The sequence below is a fragment of the Microcaecilia unicolor genome, chromosome 2, assembly GCF_901765095.1.
Source record: "Microcaecilia unicolor chromosome 2, aMicUni1.1, whole genome shotgun sequence".
Taxonomy (NCBI): domain Eukaryota; kingdom Metazoa; phylum Chordata; class Amphibia; order Gymnophiona; family Siphonopidae; genus Microcaecilia; species Microcaecilia unicolor.
This window is the reverse complement of record NC_044032.1, coordinates 414,561,950-414,585,937: the sequence shown is the minus strand read 5'-3', so window position 1 is coordinate 414,585,937 and position 23,988 is coordinate 414,561,950. Positions and strand designations below refer to the sequence as shown.

The window sequence follows — 23,988 nt, the reverse complement described above, 5'->3', positions numbered from 1 at the left end:
CTAGAAAAGAGTGGTGGTAAGGGGGAGGGGATATGTGGAGCATACCAAACACCCCACCTTCATAACTCCTTGAGAGCCTCATGTTCCCATAGCATCCCCATTTCTCATTACATCTAGCACATTATCAGAACCACATCCTCACCACCCTTTTCCTGGGAAGTAAAGCAACAGTTCCCAAATACAGCCTGACCCTTTCAATGAGGCACGAGATTCCTGCCACAGTGGCTCCCATGCCCCGAGAAGTAAAATGGGCTGCAAGGAGGAGGAAATGGGCACGAGAGGCAAAGGGATATGTTAAAGTGAAGAATAGATCACAATTAATAAATTAGAAATTGAGGGGGGAAAAAGTGATAACCTTCTACAACTCAACTGGGGGAGGAGGGGTAGTTATATACGTGAGCTACTGATTGTTAAGACATTATTTTATTGTTGTTAACACAAGTTAACCTTTACTAGATCTCAGTGCATAGAATGAAACCTGTGCTGAGTCCAAGTTGATAATTATGGCTCTCCAGTGCTACCTAATCATTCTATCCCTTCCCCCTAAAGGCTAGTCAGAAGCATAAAGAAATGCCAGGATATCCTTAAATTTAGGGGCTGCTTTTTGTGTTTGTTTGTTTTTTAAATTGCAATCTACATCTAAGACTACTTAGATGCACTGTGGACTCTAGACCCCTAACAAGCCCCTTACTCAGCAGCACTCGCTCAGCCCAGCCTACAAGAAAGGGAGGTGAAACCATCAGAAATAACTTACAAAGGAAAACTAATTGCTAGCAGTTCAATCTCATGCCCTATCCAGCCAAAAAAATTTAAAAAGGGAGAGCCAGTTCTAGGAAAGCAAGTTATTAATTACTTCCTGCTAACAATGTGAACTCCCAAGCACTTCAAACATCTTCCACACATTTCTATTACAGCAGAAAACTTCCCCAGTGCTGCAATTCCCAGCTCTGTGCTCATTCTCACAGCCAGACCAGTGAGGCGGGAGGGGAGGGCTGCACCTCCTCCACTGTCAATTAGACACTCCACATAGGAAGTTGGAGGAGAGCAGACACATTTCATTTATATTATTGAAATGGTGGGGGGGAAGGAGCTGCCCTTGACAAGTTTCCAATTTAAACAAACTGCGTCCAGCAAGGATGAAAGAGCTCACAAGCAATAGCCTCTTGGTTTCCTTAACACATACACATACATTGTGGCAACCCAGTTCTGGTATTAAGACACCCATGAGAGGGTTGTTATATTTCCAGGTGCTACAACACTGTAAGCATTTCCACGTTTGCTGCTGAAGAGAGATTAATGTGCTTCTTATGTTCCCTGCCCTCATCCCCTACAAAACCTATCTTTGGGTATTTCCCAGAACACTGGGGTGGCAACACATCTCATGAAAATACATACTGCAAACATTCTTTCTGGTCCCTAGGTCTGGAGCAGCTGGTGGGAAAACAGACCACACTTCTGAAGCCAAATCCAATTTTCCTGGTGCTGGTCCTTGTTTTATTTATTTCGCACTAGTTTTCTTTAGAATTTCCTTTTAAATACACAGACAAGCACCATCATACAGCCCCACTTCACTTTACAAAGCATCTTGCCAGAGAGTAGTTGTCAGCTATTTAGGTTGCATCTGTGCCCTGGTTGTGTCAGAACTATCAGACTTGATAAAAATCTAATTATTTTATGGGCATGACAATTTTACATGTGTGGCCAAAGTAAACACACAAAGTGGCTCTAATTAAACAGGGAATATGTACAAAAACAGGTAGACAAACTGACGGGGTACATAAATATGGAGGACTGTTGTCATGTTCTAATGCTAGTCCATACTGTCCTTGGTCACCATGCATTTCTAGCCTGCTGGTCGGATACCACAGTTTGCTGCTTTAGCATCTGTTTCTCCTCACAAGCCTCTTATTTTTAGCACCACTTATAGACCACTTTCTCCAACTGCTACTGTCAAAAGCCGTTTACAATAATGTCTACTGATTGGTGTTTTAATCTGCCTGTGAGATCTCTTTATCCTCACTGCCCTCAACACTATTACTATTGAACCTGGACTATGCCAACGCCCTGGTCCCTTACTGGCACCTGTGGATCTCTCAGCTTTGGTGGCATTTTTCCTTTTCTAACAAGCAGATCCTGGTAGATATTTCTACAAAAATAGAATAAATGAATGTGTTGCAGTCAAAATGATCAACCTTGTGGCTGGAGAAACTCTGGAGGACTTGCTGCAAGGCTAATTTGTCCTGTTAGTTCTAGAGAAGTGTGACTTTTCTATTTTCTCTCTCTAGTTTTACCTGTGACACAGCCTTTTGGCAAAACATGGCCAAGTCAGGCATAAGACGCTGACCTGCGGGGTACCACAAGGATCGATACTGTCACCTATTCTGTTCAATACCTACCTCAAGCCACTAGCTGAGCTGATTCGGTCAATGGACACTCAGTTCTACATCTGTGTAGATGATGTGCAGCTACTCGTACCCATTGAACCTGACTTACCTACAGCCTTGAATAAACTGATTACTTGTCTAACATCAATTCAAGAATGGGCTAAAACAACAAACATTGCCTGAACCCAAGTAAAACCGAGCTTCTCTGGGTCCCTAACACAAGTGGATACATACCTGACATCAAAATCCCTTTTGGGAAGTATGAACTCCCCCTCAAATCACAAGTCAGGAACTTTGGAATACAGTTAGACTCAACACTTACTCTGATTCCCCAAATCCAAGCAACCTTCAAGAGCAGCTTCTACTATTTACGACAGCTACGCCGCCTCTCTCCTTACACTGAGAAGGTAAATCTTATCCCAGTTGTGCATGCCATGGTAACATCAAGACTGGATTACTGCAATGCACTATACAATGGTCTGACTACAAAGGGCCTGCACAGCTCCAGTTGATTCAGAACGCAGCAGCAAGACTCATAGAAGGTTGCAAGCGGCGTGACCACATCACACTATTTCTGCAAAAACTTCATTGGCTACAAGTACAATACAGGGCTAAATTTAAAACTATGTCTGATCTTCAAGGCCCTGAAAGGAAACGGCCCCGAGTATGTGAAGAACAGGATGATCCTCCACACACCACCAAGGACACTAAGGCCCTCACAAGGACTTTCACTAACTACACCCTCTCCAAAAGACATTACACAGTGTGATACCCGCAAGCGAGCCTTCTCCGGAGTAACCCCTACACTCTGGAATGCATTGCCTGAAAGGCTCCGCTTAACACAAGACTATCTCTACTTCAGGAAGCAGGTGAAAGCTTGGCTCTTCAACCAAGCCTTTAATGGAAAACGTAACTAACTTGTTAGTCTCACTCACACACACAAGGATTGACTCGGGCTGCACATACTGCAGCAGGACATGTTTATCCACTCCTACCCTAGCTGAGATGTTTAACAATCTCTCTGACCTCATGTGCAACTTTCTTCAAATCAGTCACCTTACTTTCTAAATTTTCCTGCTTTCTATGTTACAACTTTGCCTTACCCTTCACTACCAATTATAATGTTCTATTATGTATTGCGTTGACATTGCAAGTAGTATACCATGCCATACTCTGTATTGTAAGTTGAATATTTTTACTGCTGTAATTGCTTATTGCTCATGTTTGATCTATTCTTACTGTACAACGCCTTAAGTGATTTCCTTCAAAAAAGCGGTAAATAAATCCTAATAAATAAATAAAATAAGTATTTATTTGGTTGAATTAAAGTCTTTGCTGTGTGTCTAACAAATTTGAGGAAAAAAAACAATTTCCTGAATATTTTGGATTACTTATACAGAATTTTTATTTGAACTTTGCTGGACCTTTTGTTGAGCCCCACAGTGGGAAAAGAGGATAGGCTGAGCTGAGGCTCTCCAGGTAACCTCATCAGAGACTGACTCATAGAGGGTTCAGTGACGGTAACCTCAAAATATAAGGGCCTGATTGTTTGGAGGACAGAGATTTCTGTATTGACAGGAGTCTGAGGACTTGCAGGGAGAAATGTTCACAGACACTTGGTCCAAGCCCATGGGTAGGCAGTGCTTTACATGGAGCTAGAAATCTTTAGCATTCTATCTCCAGATAGGGGATGCCCGCAGATGTGTTTTGTTTTTGAAACAAAGAAAAAATATGCAGCTATAAATAAAATTCTGCGCTACCATGATGATCCTCAGGTTCTTATACAGGCACCACACTAACACAATGTAAGCCAGCAGCACAACACCCTTCACATCTGTTCTTTAGTTGAAGGTGGAATACGGCTTTCAGCCTAGCTGAAAACCAAAGGGAATATAGCTATCTGGCGTAGGATATTATCAACCTGGCCCACCATGGCTTAGGGTCTCTCTTCACAGTCATAAATGAAGAACACATACCCACACACCAACCAAAGCCCAGGAAGGTCACTGCAGACAGCTGGACCTTGGTGCAAAGACAGAATTACCATCATTATAAATAAATAAAATTATGGAGACTGTTTATGAGTTCAGGGTCAAATCTTTAAAACAGACCCAGCGTGGACTTGAAAACCCTCATACAGGATCACAACAACCTCTTTTCCAGTTTTGTCTCATGACTGAACATTATTTGTCTCATTTTATTACTGCATTTATTTCATGAGGAAGTTGAACATTAAAGCCTTTAATTAGAGTTCTAACTACAAGAGGAAAACATTTCAGCCTCAGCAGAGGAAATTAACACACCATTACCTCTAGCTATCAGGAACTACCAGACCAGGGTTTCAGACATCTGAAGCCACAGGCTTATCTCGAGCCTACAAGAAGCAAGCCACACTTAATCATCTAAGTATGCTTCCAAATGTTTTGTTTTTCAAACTACCTAACCTGATTCCTACAAGGTTTCAGTCAAAGTATTTCTGAACTCAGAAGCAATGCCTCCAAATGGGTTATTTTTGCCCATACCATGACAGAAATGAACCTCATTTATAAGCCAGGGTATGTGAAGTATGATCTCAGTCTCTCAAAACAGATTGAAAATGCTCACTGTAGTACTTGGACCAAAGAACGTCCTTCTAGCGTTCATAAGATTTAACACATGCAGGTGTGCTTAAATTCCTTTAAACCAGGCCTGTGACACCCAATATGATAGGAAATATTTCTGAATCCTTCTGCCAACATCTCAGACTGAATTTCTTGGAACATGAAAATCTTTCCTCTCTACACAACTCACAGAGTAATAACTTGGGAATGAGAGAGGACCCTCTCTAATCAGCAGGAGGTCCTATGAACGGGCACAGGTGCAAAAGTTGAAAGTTTCAGCTGAGAACTGCACTCTGTTTGGTCCAATGGAACAAAACCACCAATGTGATAAACCACTTAAAGATGCCATTTATGAAAGATTTTTGTAAGACTGCTTTTACATGAAGATCAAAGAAAAACTCCCTAAATACAAAGCTACTGCTCACAGAGATGTCCATCTCTAAGCAACTGTAAGATCTTCTTCAAAGTACAGCAGCGATTCCCAAAGCGTGATCTTGCAGAACCCAAAAGAGTCTCACAAGTCTGCCACTGGCAGTCATTTTGAGATTGGGCATTGGTACTGCCTCCTCTAGACCACCAACACTAAGGCAGGCCCGGGGAGCGGGAATGGGTTTCATTGGTGTATGAAAAGTTTAGGGGTTCCACAATAGGAAAAAAAAGTTTGGAAATCACTTAAGAACAATGTGAGTTGTGGGGGGGGGGGGGGGGGGGGAGAGGAGGGGAGGACAAGCATACAGTGTCCCTACAAGGAGCAAGAGCTGTAAAATCCATAAAGAATATACCAGCATACATGCCATGTCTCATCTCAAATCTATTATACAAAGTGGAAACAAACAAAAAGGAGAATAAAAAAGTAGTATTCAGTTTCACATCAAATTTCAAACTCTAGACAACTAAAATTACAGCTAAATTCCATTCCGCATAAAGCATCAGCAATGAGCAAACCCTCTCTCAACAATGCCAGTGTAAAGATGTGGAAGGAGCTGCACACGCTTCAGAAGCAAAAATAAATAAATAAATGTAAAAAACACAGGTGAAGAGAGGCTGCTGACAGAAGCAGGAAACTAAAAATAAAGGCAGCAAACACATAGGGAGAGGGGATGAAATACCCTGTCTTTTACTGATTGCCAGTCTCATCTAATTACAGTACCCACAATGATTGAACTCCAGAAATATGTTTACTGAAAGACACAAAAAGAAAGTTGATAAGGATAGATACTTGGCAAATGAATTCTAAGGAACTTTTGCCATTGGAATATCAGGCAAATGTTGGTAACAGCCTGGCATCTGCTGTACTGACAGCCAGATCCCTTGAAAAACTGCTAACTATAATATCCCCCTCAAACATGAGAACAAGGGAAACAAAGCAGAGACTAAAAGCCAAAAGGCTGCTAAAAGAGCCACCAGTGCAATATGAATTTCTAGGGCTTCCTCTATCTTCCACCCCTTCTCCAACTCCCCTCCAGCAACATCTGCAGGAATGCAAAGGCCCCACAAACATCTCTTTCACTGAGTGATACAAATCACCTTTGGAGACCGTGAACCATACTGCTCTTGCTTTCAATGCCTTAGCCTCTAAAAGGTCTTTGATCACGTCACCAGAAGTTAAACTTACTAAGCTGCCAAACTGACTGGGCCACTGCTCAATATAAAACTCCACCTAAAAAATACCATCAGAAGGGCAAGTCAGATCTCTGTTACACAAACTGGAAGCAGAAAAATCACTGTGGTAACAAGAACAAATTCACTGTAATGGTACACAATGCAGGACAAATGGAATTAAAAAACAAAAATAAAATTCCAATTCTGTTTTATTGGAGCAGAGTCTCTTCTCAGCATCACCCCATCTCTGCATTTCTCCAGTATCACAGTGCTACATGCCTGGCTTTGCCAAATCTGTCCCAGCAAGATCTGTGGCTGGAACAGTCATGGAAGGAGGGAGAAATGGGGCACAAAGGCTACACAGTCAACTGATATGTTCATGCCACCTTGCTATACACCCAGGGGAGGAGTTCTGATGAGAGCATATTTTTATTTTTGGACAGTACAGGTAGGCCTAAAATTCCATGCCTTACCTGATTAGTTCACTGTGATTTACACACACACACAGCTTTTGCTGTATCCTGGAGCCTTGGTGACCCACTCTTTGTTAACAGCATCTGGGTTCTGGCACAACTTTGATGAATGGACCAGTCCCACTACACTGGTGTGTACACTTTGGCCAGAAACCAAGCCACGATACCATTAATAACAAAGGACAAACAGCACAGCTTCACACCTCAGTAGGAGGGAACCAGCAAGGGAACGATGGGTCTATCCACCTTCCAACAACGAAGACCATGTAAGCTCTGCATCTGTACAGAACTGCCAAGAGAGCCCAATTTTTGTGAGGGAGTCTTTAGTGCATGCCCCCCAGCCTTACCTCACTCTGCCTCCACCCCCCCCTCGCCCTCAGCTTAAAAAAAGAAGTTTACCCCTGTTTACTAAGCCACTTGGCAATGCCAACACAGCACATTCAAAGTGAATGGGCCGTGTCGGCATTAGCCGCGTGGCTTAGTAAACAGGGGAGTTATTTTTCTGATGTACCAGAGCGGTAAGCTGCTAAGTAAGAACCAATTCACCATCAACCACTAACAAGGTGTGGTAAAAGGACAGTCCAACTCAAACCAGCCTAAGAAGTTTTTTGCATAATAACTAAACACTTTCAATTTGTCCCTAAATCTCACAGCTACTGTCTTTCAACAACATGGAATATTATTTCAGTTCTAAAACTGAGCCGTTTCTTAATTCTCTGGATCTGCTGCTATGTGGCTGGTCAGTTGTCAATATCAGCCTACTGTTACCCCTCCATTTGAGATCTCCCATTTAGCTTGTAGACCCTTTAAAAATACTGGAGTACTTCTGAGACTCTAAACTCAGTTTTGAGCCCCAGGTACTTTCTATATCTAAGCTGTCTAACACTCTGTCAGTTATATTCCATTTGGTCATGTTTTAATAAGGAGGTATTTAGCATGCTAATACACACTGTTGTTCTTAATCTCTGTGGAATTTAATACCTCTGTAAAATATGTTCCATCACATTCAAAACATCTACAGAACACTCACAATGTAGCCATTCAGTTACTCTGCTCAGCAAGGAAATATGCCCATGCCCCCCTCCCCTTTACTGGCTTCAGAGCACTGGATTACATTGGTTTACTGGGTCACTTAAAATTTTACTTCTTGCTTATTAAGCATTCTTTCACCATCTTCCATCGTACTTAGCTCCTCATCCTTTGAGGTCACATATCAATGTCATCTTCCTTTGCCACGGCATGCTAGACTGGAGTCTACACATTAAGGTAAAATTAGTCCTTACTCGATAATTTTCTTTCCATTAGCCCCAAACAGATCAATCCAGAGACTTGTGGGTTATGTCCCTCTACCAGCAGGTGGAGGTAGAGAAAACTTCACAGGTTTACTATACGCCACCTTAACCTCAGTATTGTCGATACCAAAGCAGTGGAAGGAGAAAGAGGAAATCTAACAGTAAGTCCTCTCCTGCCTGCAAAAAGCCCATGTAAGCTCCTCAACTGCTCCTGCGGGAGGGTAACAACAGAAGGTTTTCCTTTATGTTTTGATTTGTTTTGGGGTTGTTGTTTTTTTAATTGTTGTTGTAGCCAAAAATCAAATGAAGGAATCTGATGAAACTGAGGCAACTAGAAGAAAACACTCAACCCAGATTAACAAAGGGGGGGCCTCTGGATAGATCTATTGGGAGTAATGGAAAGAAAATTATCAGGTAAAGACTAATTTTACCTTCCATAGCGTGCCACAGATCAATCCAGAAACTTGTGGGATGTACCAAAGCAGTCTTCAAGTGAGACGGGGTACTACAACCTCAGCAGACTGGAGCGATGCTCCACAGGCTGCGACCACATGCGCTGCCACCCCACGCCTGCAAATCCTAGCAAGAGAAGGACAGCAGATCAAGTAGGTGATCTACAAAACAGCAAAAGTAGAGGCTGACAAATGCGCAAACCAATAGGGAGATAATCTCAAAAAACAGTTTATTCAGAATATTCATATCAATATCAAGGACCCGACACGGTCCGTGTTTCGGCGCCAAAGCGCCTGCCTCAGGGGTCACAATCAACTTGTGTCCACAATATCTGCTCACATAATTATAACATATTAACATTTTTTTACATAATTTATCAGTATACATTTACAAATTTGCAATACCATTATGAATGTCCGTATATGTTTGGCTACATATTTTATTAAGGCGGATATATTTTATTTGAAATCTCTTAATATTATGTTTTTAATTTGTCCTGTTTCTTTGTAGAAAGTCGATTGTGACCCCTGAGGCAGGCGCTTTGGCGCCGAAACACGGACCGTGTCGGGTCCTTGATATTGATATGAATATTCTGAATAAACTGTTTTTTGAGATTATCTCCCTATTGGTTTGCGCATTTGTCAGCCTCTACTTTTGCTGTTTTGCTTTGACTTTCCGTGGAGGCTCCTCCTGTCTTCTTGGATTTGATCTACAAAAGTCATCCACGGCAGGACAGAGGACCAAGTGGCTGAACTGCAAAGGGCAGCCAGGGAAGTCAGACGGGACACCGAAAAGGAAGTCAACTGCGCTCTGGAAGAAAGCGTTGCCACCCGCAACAGAAGAGACTGTCCCATATAGAGGCCAGCCGAGAAATTGCCTCAGCCAATGACCACTGCGGTTCTCGAAACCAGATCCCCTTTCTTGTGACCAGCCAGAGGACAGCATGAGGCTATGAGTTGCCTTCCTATATACCTAAGGTTCTCCAGGTTCTGAATATGTCTGCTTCTGATCTTGCCACCACTGCATCTGTTAATCTTAAACTGGCAAGCACTAGAAGACCGCTTCAGTCTTTAGCAGTGGATGAGGCTATGTAGGAAGTCACTTCTGCTCAGCAGGTCACCCCAGACATTGTCCCACTATGCAGCAGCGTAGCTAGGTGGGGTGCAAGGGGAGCGACTGCTCCCATAAATGAATTTTAAATAAGTTGGCGCCTCTGCGGATCAGCCCTTGAGCTTCACACCGATGCCTATTTTACAAAAGATCTGCTCCCCCGACATCAAAACCACTACGAACCACATCTGCCAATCTAAAAATAGTGAGCCTGCGTGGCTTGGGAAATTGCATTACCTACCTAAAGTCCCAAGCAAAGCATGAAGCAAAGATTTGTCCAATGGAACTTGCTGGTCACTTCTAAATAGTACAGGAGTACGTAGTGAACATCCAAGAAGCGGGAAGAGACAAAGGTGGAATAGGATGGAAGGCAGAAACCACCATATGCAGAAAAGACAGAACTGTGCGCCCCATCACCCCTTCAGAAGAAATCCCAAGGATCTCAAACAGATTAAAGTCAGGAGTTCTGAGACCCTGCCTGGACTGGATCGCTGAAGAAAACTAGACTGCTCTGGACGATAGTCCCGGTGCCGTAAAGATAAGGGCGAGCTTGACCCAACCGAAACGAATGTGTAGACATGTCCGCAGGAAGACGCCGAGTCTATGAGTTACCAAGATCTTCCGCCAATTTCACTGAGACCTCAAGCAATAGCTTGCCCTGAAAAGGGAACTGAACCAGCCGCCATTAGAAGCCGCATCTGCCACCCAGCAGCGCAGCCACATCAAATGACAGGCTGTGTTGCCAAAAACATCTGCTTATTCGACGCCAGAAAAAAATCATAGAAGAAAAAATTGTCAATTAAGCAGACCTCGACTCCGCATCTGGCAAGTGAGGAAGAGGTCGACTGTCTGCCTTCTGGAAGGGATCTGAAATCTGTTGCCGCCAACTACAGCACACCCTAGCAGCTTACAAGCTGCCGATAGCCATCTCCAAAGAGAGAAAACTTCTGAAATGTTAGTGGAAGGTTTTATTTGGGGGGGGGGGGGGCAGGGGGAGTCTTCTGTATGCCTTTCCTCCCATACAAAAGACTTTGCTGAAACTCAAGCAAGCTCGGAGAACTATGATCTTAATCATCCTGTACTGGCCAATCTGACTCCCACTTCATCTGGATTTGTCCTCCAAACAACTACGGAGATTGAAGTGTTTTCCAACCATCATCACGCAGAATGAGAGGTCTGCTCTGCATCTCAACCTCAGGTCCCTGGCTCTCACGGCCTGGATATTGACAGCACAGAATAGAATCTAGCTCACTTCCAGTAAAGAGATATTATTCTTTTAAATGGAGAAAGTTAACCATCTAATGTGAGGGTAAGGCCCTATATCTTCTTACTTGCCCTACACAAAAACCGCTTGAACACCTCCTATACTTCCGAGTCTGGTTTGAAAACCAGTTCTGTAAGGGTTCACCTCGGTGAAGTCATTGCTAACCATATCTGTGTAGGTAATAAGCTCATCTTTGTGCAGTTGTTCAATTCATGAGAGATTTGCTGTTGAAAAAAAGCCACCACCACCACTACCCCCCTACCCCCCCCCCCCCCAGTCAAACCTCCTACTCGTTCTCATCCAACAGATGAAAGCTCCTTTTGAGCCACTTGGCTCCTATCATCTGAAGTATCTGATCTAAAGAGCTGCGTTTTTGGTGGCGGTCACTTCAGCTCATCGAGTGAGGTTCAGGCTGACAGCGTGCTTTGGGAAGGGAGACTACTGACTTCTGCAACTGATTAGCAAAGGCACCTTAAGGAACTGATTTATTAAAGTTTCTTTGTCCACAAGCACAAAATAGGAAAAAAAAAATCTTAGTAAGTCAATTTCTAAAACAGCTACTGCTAATCTGGGAGGTGCTTCCACCCCACCCCACCCCCTTAAACTTCACTGGGGACAATGTTGGAAGGGTGGGAAAGGAGAAGCAAGAAAGGTCTTAGACACTGGCTCCTAAGTTTTGAGCTGGCTCCTAGATTTAATAAAAATTTGTTGAGGCCTGTTAATGAGAGATTAAGCTAAGGGGAGGGTTATGTTTCTTTTTCTTCTCTTCTGTACATAGTATATTGTACATCACTTTGGGGAACAAGGGGAAGAAGTATATCAAATTAAAAAAAAAAAACACCAGGAATTTCATGTGAATCTTGCCCAGGTCCCCCTGACAGAGAAAGCACTCACTAAGTTGGCTCCAAGAGACAAGAACAGTTCTGACATTTAACATCTTGAGACATTTAAGCTCCTTAGCCTCTGGCAAACCTGAGAAAATCTACAGTGAACGCAGCCCTGACAGCCCTAAGATAAAAGGTGTGTGAGGCTTTGAAGTTACAGTGCTTTATCAGTCACAATCCCAGAGGATTCACTTGCAAGATCAGGCAAGAGCCAATGAAATCCTGGAAGAGGAAGATGAGGCCCTACTGTACAACACAAGGCAAACCTAAAAAATCTCAATTTGTGCCTCTCTACTACAGTATACTGAGCCAAAACTTTCTGGAAACACAGATAGCTGTATTTACTAAGCGGTGTTAGTATGTTAAAGCTATATTTACTAAACTGTCTTAGCATGTTAATGCTATTTAATGAATAAACAACAAGTTCCACTATTCTCAATGGGGCCTATTTGCTAACTATAGGGCTAATTCTGTATAGATCACCCAAAGTTAGGCACCAGGATGATGTGTGCCGAGTGCAAATTCTGTAACAAGCAATTGTTATAGAATACTAGTGTACGTCCACATTTACACACCTGACTTTAGGCGCAAGCACCTATGCCAGCTCAATGCAGAACAACTGCTAAACATGCCCCTCCCCCCTTGCAGTTGTGCCCTCTGGATTTTGCTTTCACAGTTTTTAGGATATCGCCTAATGGCAGTTAGTTACACATATAATTAGGGCCAATTAGCACAATGACCAATTAGCATCAATGTCAATTAGCAGCAATTAAGCTATTAAGTAATGCACACAACTTACATTCTTTAACTTGCATGAACAACTTTGCACACTAAGCATAAAATTGTGCATGCAAGTTTATAGGATTAGGGGCTATGTGCTTAAGTTAATGCTTGTTATTGTCTTTCACTGCAGCTTAATAAATAGAGCACATAATGCTGTAACACAGGATAGAGCAAGATTATAACCTATTCCAAAGAACAGCAGTTCTTCCACATACTATTCAATGGCAACACAGCTTCTAATGCCTCAAATTTCTAATTCAAAGAAAAATTCTTCTTGCCAGTATATTAAAACTTCAAAATACCACCAGATTCTGCTTAAGCTATCTTCTCCCCCCTCCCTCTGAAGAGGAATCAATAACATGTCTTGACTACAGCAGACGGATCTTGTTACAGGCGTGCTAATCTGTGTAAGTTTAGAGTACCACATAACTGAGCGTACAACTGCTGAAACAGACAGAGAAGTGCTTACCTTGGAGATAGTCAGGGGCATGTTGAAATCTTTGCCACCTTGAAGCCTGAAACCCCAGGGGGCTGGACCAACCAGAGACACGCTGTAGTTGCTCATGATGCTTTTAGACTAGGGGGGGTCTGATTCCAAGCAGCAAATACACCTGTTAAAAGGAGGTGAGGGGAAGAAATGAGACCAGAAGTCAGTACAAATTCAGTCTATTTACATCTTCACATATACAGACGCCTAGTAAATTTGTTGTTTTTCTAATGACCAATAAAATGTATATTCAACTAATAGTGCCTGAAAGAGCTTCCCTTGGTTCAGGCATCTCATGACAAGCAAAAGCCATTGAATCACATGATAAGTATGTATTTGGGGGTAAGTCCTTCCTCCAAAGAGTTTACAATCTAAATTTGTAACTTGCCCAACGTCACCAGCAGCTGTCAATGACAGAAGCAGGATTTGTACCCTAATTTCCCCAGATCACAACTCACTGCTCTAACTCAGAGGTGGGCAACCAGGATCTATGGGCTACATCTGGCCCACTGAAGCGAGTCACTTTCTGACTCTGTGGCAAAGGTACGTCAAGGGAGCCCTGTCCCCACCAGAAACAAACTCCAGTGTTTCACTCAGGCCCACAGATTTGCCCACTCCTCCTGCTCTTCAGCTATCACCAGTTATCAAGATAGAACTTTTCTGAAGGTATCCATTAAGCTGTTTTCCAGAGCTGCCTCCCAGCATGCCCACATCCCGCTTGGTTTCACTCCTGCATTTCTTAAGGTACATTTCCACTCACAGTTAGTCTGGCTGTATCCTAAACACTGAAGTTTGCTGCAGGGCACACAATCCCCAAAATAGAAGCCCTAAAAAACTTAGTTAATGTCATTTAGCAGGAGGAAACCACATTCACAGACCTTTATAAAAGTTATGTGAAACTACAAGGGGAACAAGATACTCCAGGAATTCTATCAATTAAAAAAAAAAGTATGCATTGGTTTCTGTTATATTACAGGGCTTGTTACCAGATTTTAGAGTATGTACCCATCACAATGCTTCTCTGAAAAATGCAAGTTAAATGTGAACTTAGTCAAAAATTGGCAACTTAGAGATGAAAATCAGATTTTCTCAGATACAACAATGTTTTACCATGTAACTATTTGCTTTTCAGGTAACTTTCAGTGACCTACTGTAATCAAGGAAAAGTATTACTCCAATCTATCAGATAAGTGCAAATAACATTATATAATCTTATTTTATCAACTAATTCTTTTATTTTACCACAATGCCCTCTGCCCCCATGAATATAGGGGCAGCGCATTCTCATCTTTGAAAGAATCTGTGTTAGAGCAATAAAAAGACCACAGACTTGAAAAGAATCCACATTTTCTCCAGGTCAAAGCCTTTCTAAAGTTTTCAATTACATTTTTTGCCACCATCACTTTGTTCAGCTTGCCTCTCACTCTCAATCCTAACAGTTCTGCCCCTGTGATCAGATAAACTACTGGTTCTTCCTAATGACTAACACTACATCAGCATCTACTTCGGGGTTATGAAATCTGCTACATACATATTTTCTTAAATCCTCTCAACCTCTTAGTTGTAACGATTCTACAACGGCAGCAATCCAAGTAGTAATAACTAACACGTAAACAGGTTTGGGCAGCAACTGGGTGAATGTATTGGGTGGGTAATGGCTTTTGATCTATTAGCTACTCTTGTGCTCTTGGATTCCTGCATCTCTCGTTTCAGGGACTGATAATCATGTCTCTTCAAAACTTATTTTTTCATCAGGTTTATCCTTTGATATGTTTGGACATGCAGAGGTGATTTTTTTTGTAATTACCTTTACATCCATCCCTCCTGCACTGTGCATCATCATATGAGCTTCACATTTCAACCATGCCTAGCACATGCCTCATTTCCTTTGTTGGTGTGGCAACAAGTTCCATATTCCAAATAAGGGATCTGTCTCGATTTACCTCCTTTGCATAATAAAGATACTTAGCACATCACAGCCAAAGCTAAAACATTTTCTCCTAGCTTCATAACAAAATTCCAATAATCAGTAACCACTTGGCCAAAAAAACTGAGAGAAAAGTGGCCTGGATTCAAATGCTGCCTCTGCTACAGAAATTTTATTTTGACCTCAGACAAATCACTACCTCCTGCTGCTTCAGGAAACTATTTCTTCGACTGCATCTCCCTGAGGCACAGACTCAATACACTTAGACATTCTGTTGCAAAAGCGTGCGAGTTTAGGTCATTATACAAAAAATTCTAAAACGTGATATCAACAAATGATAAACGAGCATTCACTCACCTCTATCTTCAAATTCCACTTAAATGTGCATGTCTTTAAGAGTACTATACCAGCCCCGATATAAAACATCAGTCCAGACTCTATCCACCACATGCTCCTGGAGGGCTCCTTTACTACCCTCTCGCACTCATTCCCCTAATGGGTCATTCATTCACTTTAATGCTGCATGCTCATCACTCTGTTCACAATTATTTTAAAAAGTGAGAGGAGGCTGCAGGGAACAAAAACAAGTAAGCTTAGAAGCACCTACCGAGGCCAAGAACTTCTTTCTCCTAAATAATCAGTCCCAGAACAGCAGCTACACCTTCAAGCTGCAGCCAGGCAGCACCACAATGACAGCTATTACTCCTGATGGGCAGCTCTCCGATTTTATCCCTCCCAGCACTGCAGGGCGGGCACTGTAAGAGTACACCAGTGCACAGAATACTGTACAGATTTAAGGCAGAACTTCTACCAGGCAGCAACCAAGTTCAAATGCTACTTTGTTGTGGCAACCTTCGAAGCTACTAAAATAAAAAAAAGTAACGTCTGGAAATAAAACAAATTTGAGAAGCATCCAAAAGAGTCATCCAATATTAGAACTTCAATATATAAATTGAGAATTCCTTTTTCATATCACAGAGGCATTAGGTTATGGATGTAGACTTTCCACTGCTTTACTGGTTCCCCTCCCCTGATGCCACACGTCAGATGCTTGAGTTTACAGATGCAGCAGGCTGCCATGGAGTCAGGCGATGCATGTCCCACTGCACCCTCAGGGATGAGATTCACACAACACTGCTGCCAACATTTATTTTTTTTATTTATTGCATTTGTACCCCACATTTTCCTTCCCCGGTGGTAGGTTCAATATGGCTTACAGTTATTAAAGAGAATAGCAGTTTGTAGGTTCAAAGGCATAGGTGGAAAAGATGATACGTGGTTTCTTTAGGGGGATCAAGTGTTCTGAGTCAGCTCCAGTTTCACTTTTTCCTCCCCCCACCCCCCACCCATTCCTCTTTTTGTTCGTTTTGAGGTTCATGATTGTAGGGGTGTTGTCCAGTTAGTTGCGTAGTTGTGGGTTCGTCAGATGGGTAGGTTGTTTTGTAGAAGTGGGCTTTCAGGTGTTTTCTGAATTGTAAGTAGTTGTTCTTGAATTTTAGGACTCTTGGGAGGGAGAAACATGGGTGAAAAAACCATGTTGCAACACCGGCCAACATTTCCAGAAGCGTTAAAATTTGGACCAAATAGGCAGGCACTAAGAAACAGAATAAAAGCAAAAGGGATCTGCAATTTACTTCTTTTTTTTTCTCTAACTTTTGCTAAAATTTATTAGTGTTTCACAGCATACTCTGTGAAGGAACACTGAGCAAGTGGTAACATTAACTCTGCACTATCTTCAACAATGAGTTTAAAAAGTTAAATATTTTCCCTGCACCATTTTAGTGTTGCTTTGTTCCAAACAGTATTGCTAATAGCCACTCACACACAAGTTCCCACTGACCCAGAGACCAAGTCCAGAAACCAGATCATGTTGGTTTGGCCTATTGGCAACACAATGCACCACACTAACACAAAATCTGCACAGGTGAAGCCACAACTTTCAACACCTGTGCCCAGCACCAATGCACCTCTGTACTTAAGAGGAATGAAAAGCAAGGGTGCACCAACTAATCACCCCAAACAGCAGCAGCTGCCGTTACAGGAAAAGGAAGCAGACTGTCTGCTGCCATCACATCCTGAAAGCCTTCTCCTAATTAACAGGCAATCTTGATGTGGACTATAATAGTTTTACTGGTCTTGGATATTGTAACAAAGGGAAAAAAAGAGAGGAAAAATAAGATCGCATATATAAATTTATGAGAAACAATTTAAAAAAGCAGTCAAGCAAACTGGTGGGGGGGTTGAGGGGGATATTTGTCCCACTTTTCCCTCAGCAGATTCCTTTATTAGTCAACCTATAATCTTGACTGGAGTTGCTCTCAGGTTTTACCCTGCCTTCCAGTGCCTAAGCAAACGCCTAAGGAAAAAAAAAAAAAGCTTTAAACCTAAGAAAAATTATTCTACAAAAAAATTTGAATGATCTACAAATGCTGGCATATATACATGAGTGCACATTAATCAACCATCTACTATAATAAAACGCACCCTCAACGTTCTGAGGACACTGATGTCACTGCAGGCACTCACACACCGGTTCGTAAGTTCATGGTGGTGAAGCCACAACACTCACCATGTCTTCATGCCCCGCCCTCACGTCACACGTGATGACGTCGAGGGCGGAACACGTACAGAACAAGGCAAATGAACGCACGGGGAGCAGTAGCGTGTTTCCCTACTCCTCCCCTTCCAAAAAATCGCAGCCGCCGAGGACGTGCCCATCACCCCGCCCCTTTCGCCCCATCACCCCACCCCTTTAAAGGTACCGCCCCGCCCCCCATCGCCCCCTCTGCCCCTCATCACCTTCCCTCCCCTTACGCCACTATCCCTGGTGGTCTAGCGGTACCTGTTTGCTCCGGCAGGAACGAAAGAGCCCCCGCTTTCCTACCCGGAGTGCTGCTGCTAGCTGCCCGGCTACATCGTGAGTCTGGCTCTCGGAGTTTCAAAATGGCCACCGAGAGTTCAAGCTGCCTCGCGAGACTTCAACTCTCGGCAGCCATTTTGAAACGCCGAGAGCTGGACTCCCACACGATGCAGCAGGGCAGCTAGCAGCACCGCTACAGGCAGGAAAGAGGGGGCTCTTTCTTTCCTGCCCCGACCGAACACGTACCTCTAGACCACCAGGGAGACTAGCGTAAGGGGAGGGGAAGGGAATCCCGTGCCCGATAGCGCCCGTTTCATCAGAGGCAGAAACGGGCCTTTTTTACTAGTATAATAATATGACATACGGTCGTTACGGAGTCCTTTTACTAAAGCTTAGCAGATATTAGCAACGCTAAGGCTCCGATGCTCAAAAGTAAATATGGGCACAAGAGGCCATTAACGCCGTATTAGAAAGATCAAGGGCCTGCAAAGATTTTAACATGTTTCTGGATGGATATTAGGGAGGCAGATCCATGTTTGAGAGGCAAGCTATAGGGATCCCATTTGATATGTCCCTGCCCCACCCCCCTCACCTGCTTTTTGCATCTGTAAGACAAGGAGTGTGAAGCAGTATTCTAGTTAGAAAATGCTTGGGAAGTCAATAACATTACACATAAAATGGCTATGGGAAAACAAATTAATAGCACAATACGGACTGAAATAGCTTCCTTCCAGCACACACCATTTCAGAATATTAAAAGGCCATATGGCATAAAAACAGATTTCATTTTGGGGGGTTTTTTTGGAGGATAAATGCCCCTTGAAGTGTGGGTGGATGCACGGCTGGCTCTGCAATAGTCACAATTTGCAGGATTTTTTTTCTCTATCCCATTGTTTTTCTGGTATGCCTTTTTATTGTAAAATTTTTTATCATATATCACATTTATTTATATATAGCAGTATATCAAATTTAATACATTGGAAACTTAGAGCTTTTGGCCACTAAACTTACATATGCTGATGGTTACAGAAGTTTTAATGAGAAACATAAGATGAGGAAGATCCAGATCAAAAACAAATCTTGTACCCATATAGCAAGGCTTCTCTCCCAGGACCATGGATTAGGCTAACAGACAGGAGATACAGATGCATAGAAAGTTTTCCACAGAAATTGTGAAGATTAGGAAAATGCTTTTCATTTCCTAAAATTGTCAATAGCAATTTCTGAGTGTCAAAACAATATTGGTCAAGTGAGCCAGTTTCAAACTTTGAATATGTTTCAAAAGAACATTTAAAATGTTATTAAAACAGCTACCAATTCCCAGATCTTGTGGGGTCATTGAATATAACAGGACTGGGAATAACTGAGAAACTGCAAGTGATGGCAAGGTTGTATGTGTAGAAAAGGCAACCTGAATGCTAGCCGTCATCATGTTGTGGGAAGAGAGACCCTGAAGAATTCATAGAATCTCAAAACAGAACCCTTGGAAGTGGCATGGAGAGAAGCCCTCTAGAGAAGCAGGCACTGAAAGCAACAGGGAAAGCAACAGGTCTTTTCTACAACTTAAGGGGCATTTAAACAAAATGAGATCTACCTATACCAGAAATTATTTTCAAGAATGATAACGCAGAGGAACTGAAAAATCTTGGTGAACCTGGAAGATGTACTGAGCCAAATCGACAAATTAAAGAGTAGTAAATCACATTGACTGTATGGTATGCACCCTAGGGTACTGAAAGAACTCAAACATGAAATTGCTGATCTGCTGTTAGTGATCTGTAACCTGACATTAAAATCATCCATAGTACAGTACAGGCTCGATTATCCAGCATAAATAGGACCGGCCCAATAAAGTGAAAAGTTGGATAATACAGAAAACAATGGCAACCCCTTAAAAATGCAGGGAAACACACTTTATGCATCAAGAACAGGCATAGGGTATCTGTATTTAAAATATTGTTTAACAACACTAACCAGCAATAGATCAAACATGGCTCTCTTGCAGATTGTAAAACTGGAAACAGGAAGAGAACCTGCATACTTCTTAATGGCAACACGATGATGTCACCGGTGGGGGGGGGGGGTCTTTCTGATATGCCGGATGGTCAGATCAGTCAAGGTCCAATAGTCGAGACTGTACTGTACCTGAAGACTGGAGGGTGGTCAATGTAACGCCTATTTTTAAAAAGGGTTCTAGAAGTGATCCAGCAAATTATACACCAGTGCTGGGCAAAATAGTGGAAAATATTATAAAGAATAAAATTATGGAACACACGGATAAACATGGTTTAATAGCACAAAGTCAACATGGATTAAACCAATGAAGTCTTGCCTCACCAATTTGTTTCATTTCTTTGAAGGAGTGAATAAACAGGTCGCTAAAGGTGAGTCAGTTAATCTAGATTTTTAGAAAGCTTTTGAAAAAAGGTTCCTCATGAGAAACTCCTGAGAAAATTAAAGAGTCATTAGATAGGATGCAATGTTCTGTTGTGGATTAGGAATTGGTTATTGGCCAGGAAACAGAGGGTAGGGTAAACCTGCCATTTTTCTCAATGGAGGAGGGTGAATAATGGAGTGCCACAGGAATCTGTACTGGGACTGGAGCTATTTAACATATTTATAAATGATACAGAAATTGGAACAAGTGAGGTGATTAAATTTGCAGATGACACAAAATTATTCAAAGTTATCAAAACACATGCAGACTGTGAACATTTTCACAGAGACCTTAGGTAGTTGGAAGAATGGGAATCCAAATGGCAGGTGAATTTTAATGTAGACAAATGCAAAGTGATGCACATTGGTAAGAATAATCCAAATCAGTTACTTGATGCTTGGGTCCACCTTGGGAGTCAGCACCCAAGAAAAAGATCTAGGTGTCACTGTAGATAATACGCTGAAATCATCTGCCCAGTGTGTGGCGGTGGCGGCATTCAAAAAAAGCCAACAGGATACTAAGAATGTATACATTTATGAGAAAAACAGGAAAAGGCTGGCAGAGGGGATCGGGGAAAGGGGGGAGAGGATGGGTGAGGGGGGAACAGGATGACATAACTGTTAGTTGTTGGATAATAGTTAGCAAACTGATGATTAGTTATATTCAAATTGAAGTGTACTGCCTATCGTGTAATGTTTGCCCAGAGTTTACATGTTGAATAAAAATCGTTTAAACATAAATTTATGAGAAATTATTAGGAAAAGGATGTTAAATAAGCCCAAGAATATTATAATGCCTCTATCGCTCTACGGTGCAACCTCACCTTGAGTACTGTGTTCAATTCTGGCTGCTATATCTCAAAAAAACAAAAAGCTATAGCGGAATTTAAAAAGGTTCAAAGAAGAGCAACCAATATGATAAAGGGGATGGAACTCCTCGCATAAGTGATTAGGGCTCTTCAGCTTGGAAAAGAGACGGTTGAGGGAGAGATATAATTGAGGTCTACAAAATCCTGAGTGGTATAGAACAAGAAGAAATGAACTGATTTTTTTACTCTTTCAAAAAAGTACAAAGACTAGGGGGCACTCAATGAAGTTACATGAAAATACTTTTAAAGCAAATAGGAGGAAGTATTTATTTCACTCAACGAATAAACTGTGGAGCTCATTTCCAGAGGATGTGGTTACAGCGATTAGCTTATCTGGTTTTTAAAAACAAATACTTAAGCTTCAACTTGTTGCCAGAGGATGTGGTAACAGTGGTTTGCGTATCTGGATTTAAAAAAGGTTTGGCCAAGTTCCTGGAAGAAAAGTCTATAGTCTGCTATAGAGATAAACATGGGGAAAAGCCACTGCTTACCCTAGGACTGGTAGCATGGAATATTGTTTTATGAGCACTGAATCTGCAAATGCAGGATAAGTAGTCGCCATTTATTATTCCTCTTTATTTGCTCAGAGCTTCTTGTGAAATTTTTCATTTTGACGATTTTAATATGTGTGCAATACACGTTTATATTTGATTATAATTTTTCAAATAAAGTATGAATACTATTTGTATGGAGGTTTTAGTCCCGGTTGGCAAATGATTGATGTTATGCAGTAGGCTTAAGGGTTTGAAATAGCTGAGCACTATAGGAGAGTTAACTAGCCACTGATCTGATGTCCTCGGTTCCTTTTTTCTTTCTTTTTCACACATCACAGGATCTTTTGTTCCCTTTTGATATATGACTCTTTGGGTTTCTGCCAGGTACTTTTGACCTGGATTAGCTACTGTTGGAAACAAAATATTAGGCTAGATGGACCATTGGTCTGACCTAATATGGCTATTCTTATTTTCTTAACAGATGATTTCCCCTTCCTCCAACAATATGGCTCTAGCAAGTTAAAGACGTAAATGCTGTTCAGGCTTTAAAAAAACAAAAAAAAACCTCAACTTGTCCACTTTCTGGGCTGTTAAATCCTGTCCCGAATCAACCTGTGGCATATATATGTGTTAGCTGGAAAAAAAAAGCCAGTTGAAAGAGAATGTATTACCCAGGCAAATTGGAACTATTTTTCTGATAATAGTGCAGTAAACCATTTTTGACTGATGTATAATAAAAGTCTGTCTCTCCACCCTCGAGAGAATTCCAACTCTTTACCAAATAAGAGACCACCAGTTCACTAGACAGACAAGGAAATTCTTGCTCAAATAAGAACGGTAACCCAAAAAGCGATATGCTCTCTCTCTGGAGATCACCAAGTAAATCCTTTTTGTCCGTTTAGAGTAATTAGTGCATAAAGCTCATAGCAACTTAGTTTATTATTGGAACTCAAGTACAATAAGCCTTTCCCCCAAAGCACCTCAAGTCTAAGTGTAGACCTAAGGCAATGAAGGATAAAGCGACGAGCCCAAGGTCACTATTATGTACAAATACCAGCCCAGAATAAAACGGTATGTGCTGCCACCCCCCGGGATCCCCAGCACCTTCCTCATCCACAGCCCTGAGCCGGCCAGCGCCAGAACCTGTACTACTATTACCCCCTAGAATCCCTTGCTGTTGCCCGGTAGAAAAGAAAACACTTCAGCACTCGAAGAAGAGGACAGTACTTCAGCGCTGGAACAAGGGGGTGCACCAGGAACTGGAGCTACAAAAAGAAAACAGTGAGTAACGGAAGCTAGGACAAGGGTGTTCCAGGAACTAGAGCTGGAAAGAAAGAAAGGACAGAGATTACGGACTGCAGCACTGGGACTTGGAAGATCGGCGCTGGATTGCAGGGTCGGGCAGTCGCTTAAATGTGCCACCAGGAACCGGCGCTGGCAAGCCAGGACAGAGAGCACGGGCTGAAGCGCTGAGTCGGGGAAATCGCTTAAATAAGTATTCGTAAGGTGGTACGCGGATGATCCGGGGAATCCGTTTTTTAAAAACTTTTTCTCGGTGTGACACATGCATTCAGCTGCCCTTCCACTGTGAAACGGAATCGGGGACCGATCTCCCCCTCCCCATGACCTGCCATCTCCCGTCAACTCATACCTGAGGTCGCCCGCCTAGAATTTCACAGCTTTCCTTCTCCGATGATCCGTCCTCCCCTTAACTTCTCACAGTCTCACTCAAGTTCTAAGTTCTGTTCTGTCTCTGGGAGACGCACATGATCCCGCCTTGCCGGAAACAGGACGTTGCGTCAGAGGAGAGAGCGGGACCCGGCCGGGACACCAGTGCAAGGAGGTTTAGAATGGAGTAGTATACACCGCTGCTGCCGCCTCCTCTTCCTCCTTCTTCTTTCAATAAAGCACTTACAAGTGAAACCTTTATCGACGAAAACCGAATAAAAAAGACTAATGTGTAGAATAGATGAATATTTAACATGGCATTTACCTTTCTGAACACTCTTCTTGATGTACGGAAGATGGAGAAAGAAGAGGAGCAGATACTGTATTATTGTTCGGAAGGGG

At 42.3% G+C, this 23,988-nt stretch overlaps 1 protein-coding gene across 6 annotated transcripts in view; it reads right to left on the bottom strand.

The window, feature by feature from the left end:
- PDLIM5 (PDZ and LIM domain 5) overlaps window positions 1-23,678 on the bottom strand; it is a 403,074-nt gene extending 379,396 nt beyond the window's left edge. For 5 of the 6 annotated variants that reach the window (XM_030190703.1, XM_030190705.1, XM_030190706.1 and 2 more), the window contains exons 1-2: window positions 15,867-15,972; window positions 13,315-13,456 (exon numbers count right to left, since the gene is read on the bottom strand). In XM_030190703.1, coding sequence (XP_030046563.1) covers window positions 13,315-13,410 — 96 coding nt within the window. In that variant the 5' untranslated portion in view covers window positions 13,411-13,456; window positions 15,867-15,972. Of the gene's footprint in view, window positions 1-13,314; window positions 13,457-15,866; window positions 15,973-23,569 lie in introns of those variants that run through there. The other variant, XM_030190704.1, reaches the window with a different exon arrangement.
- Between the last annotated feature and the right edge of the window lie 310 nt (window positions 23,679-23,988).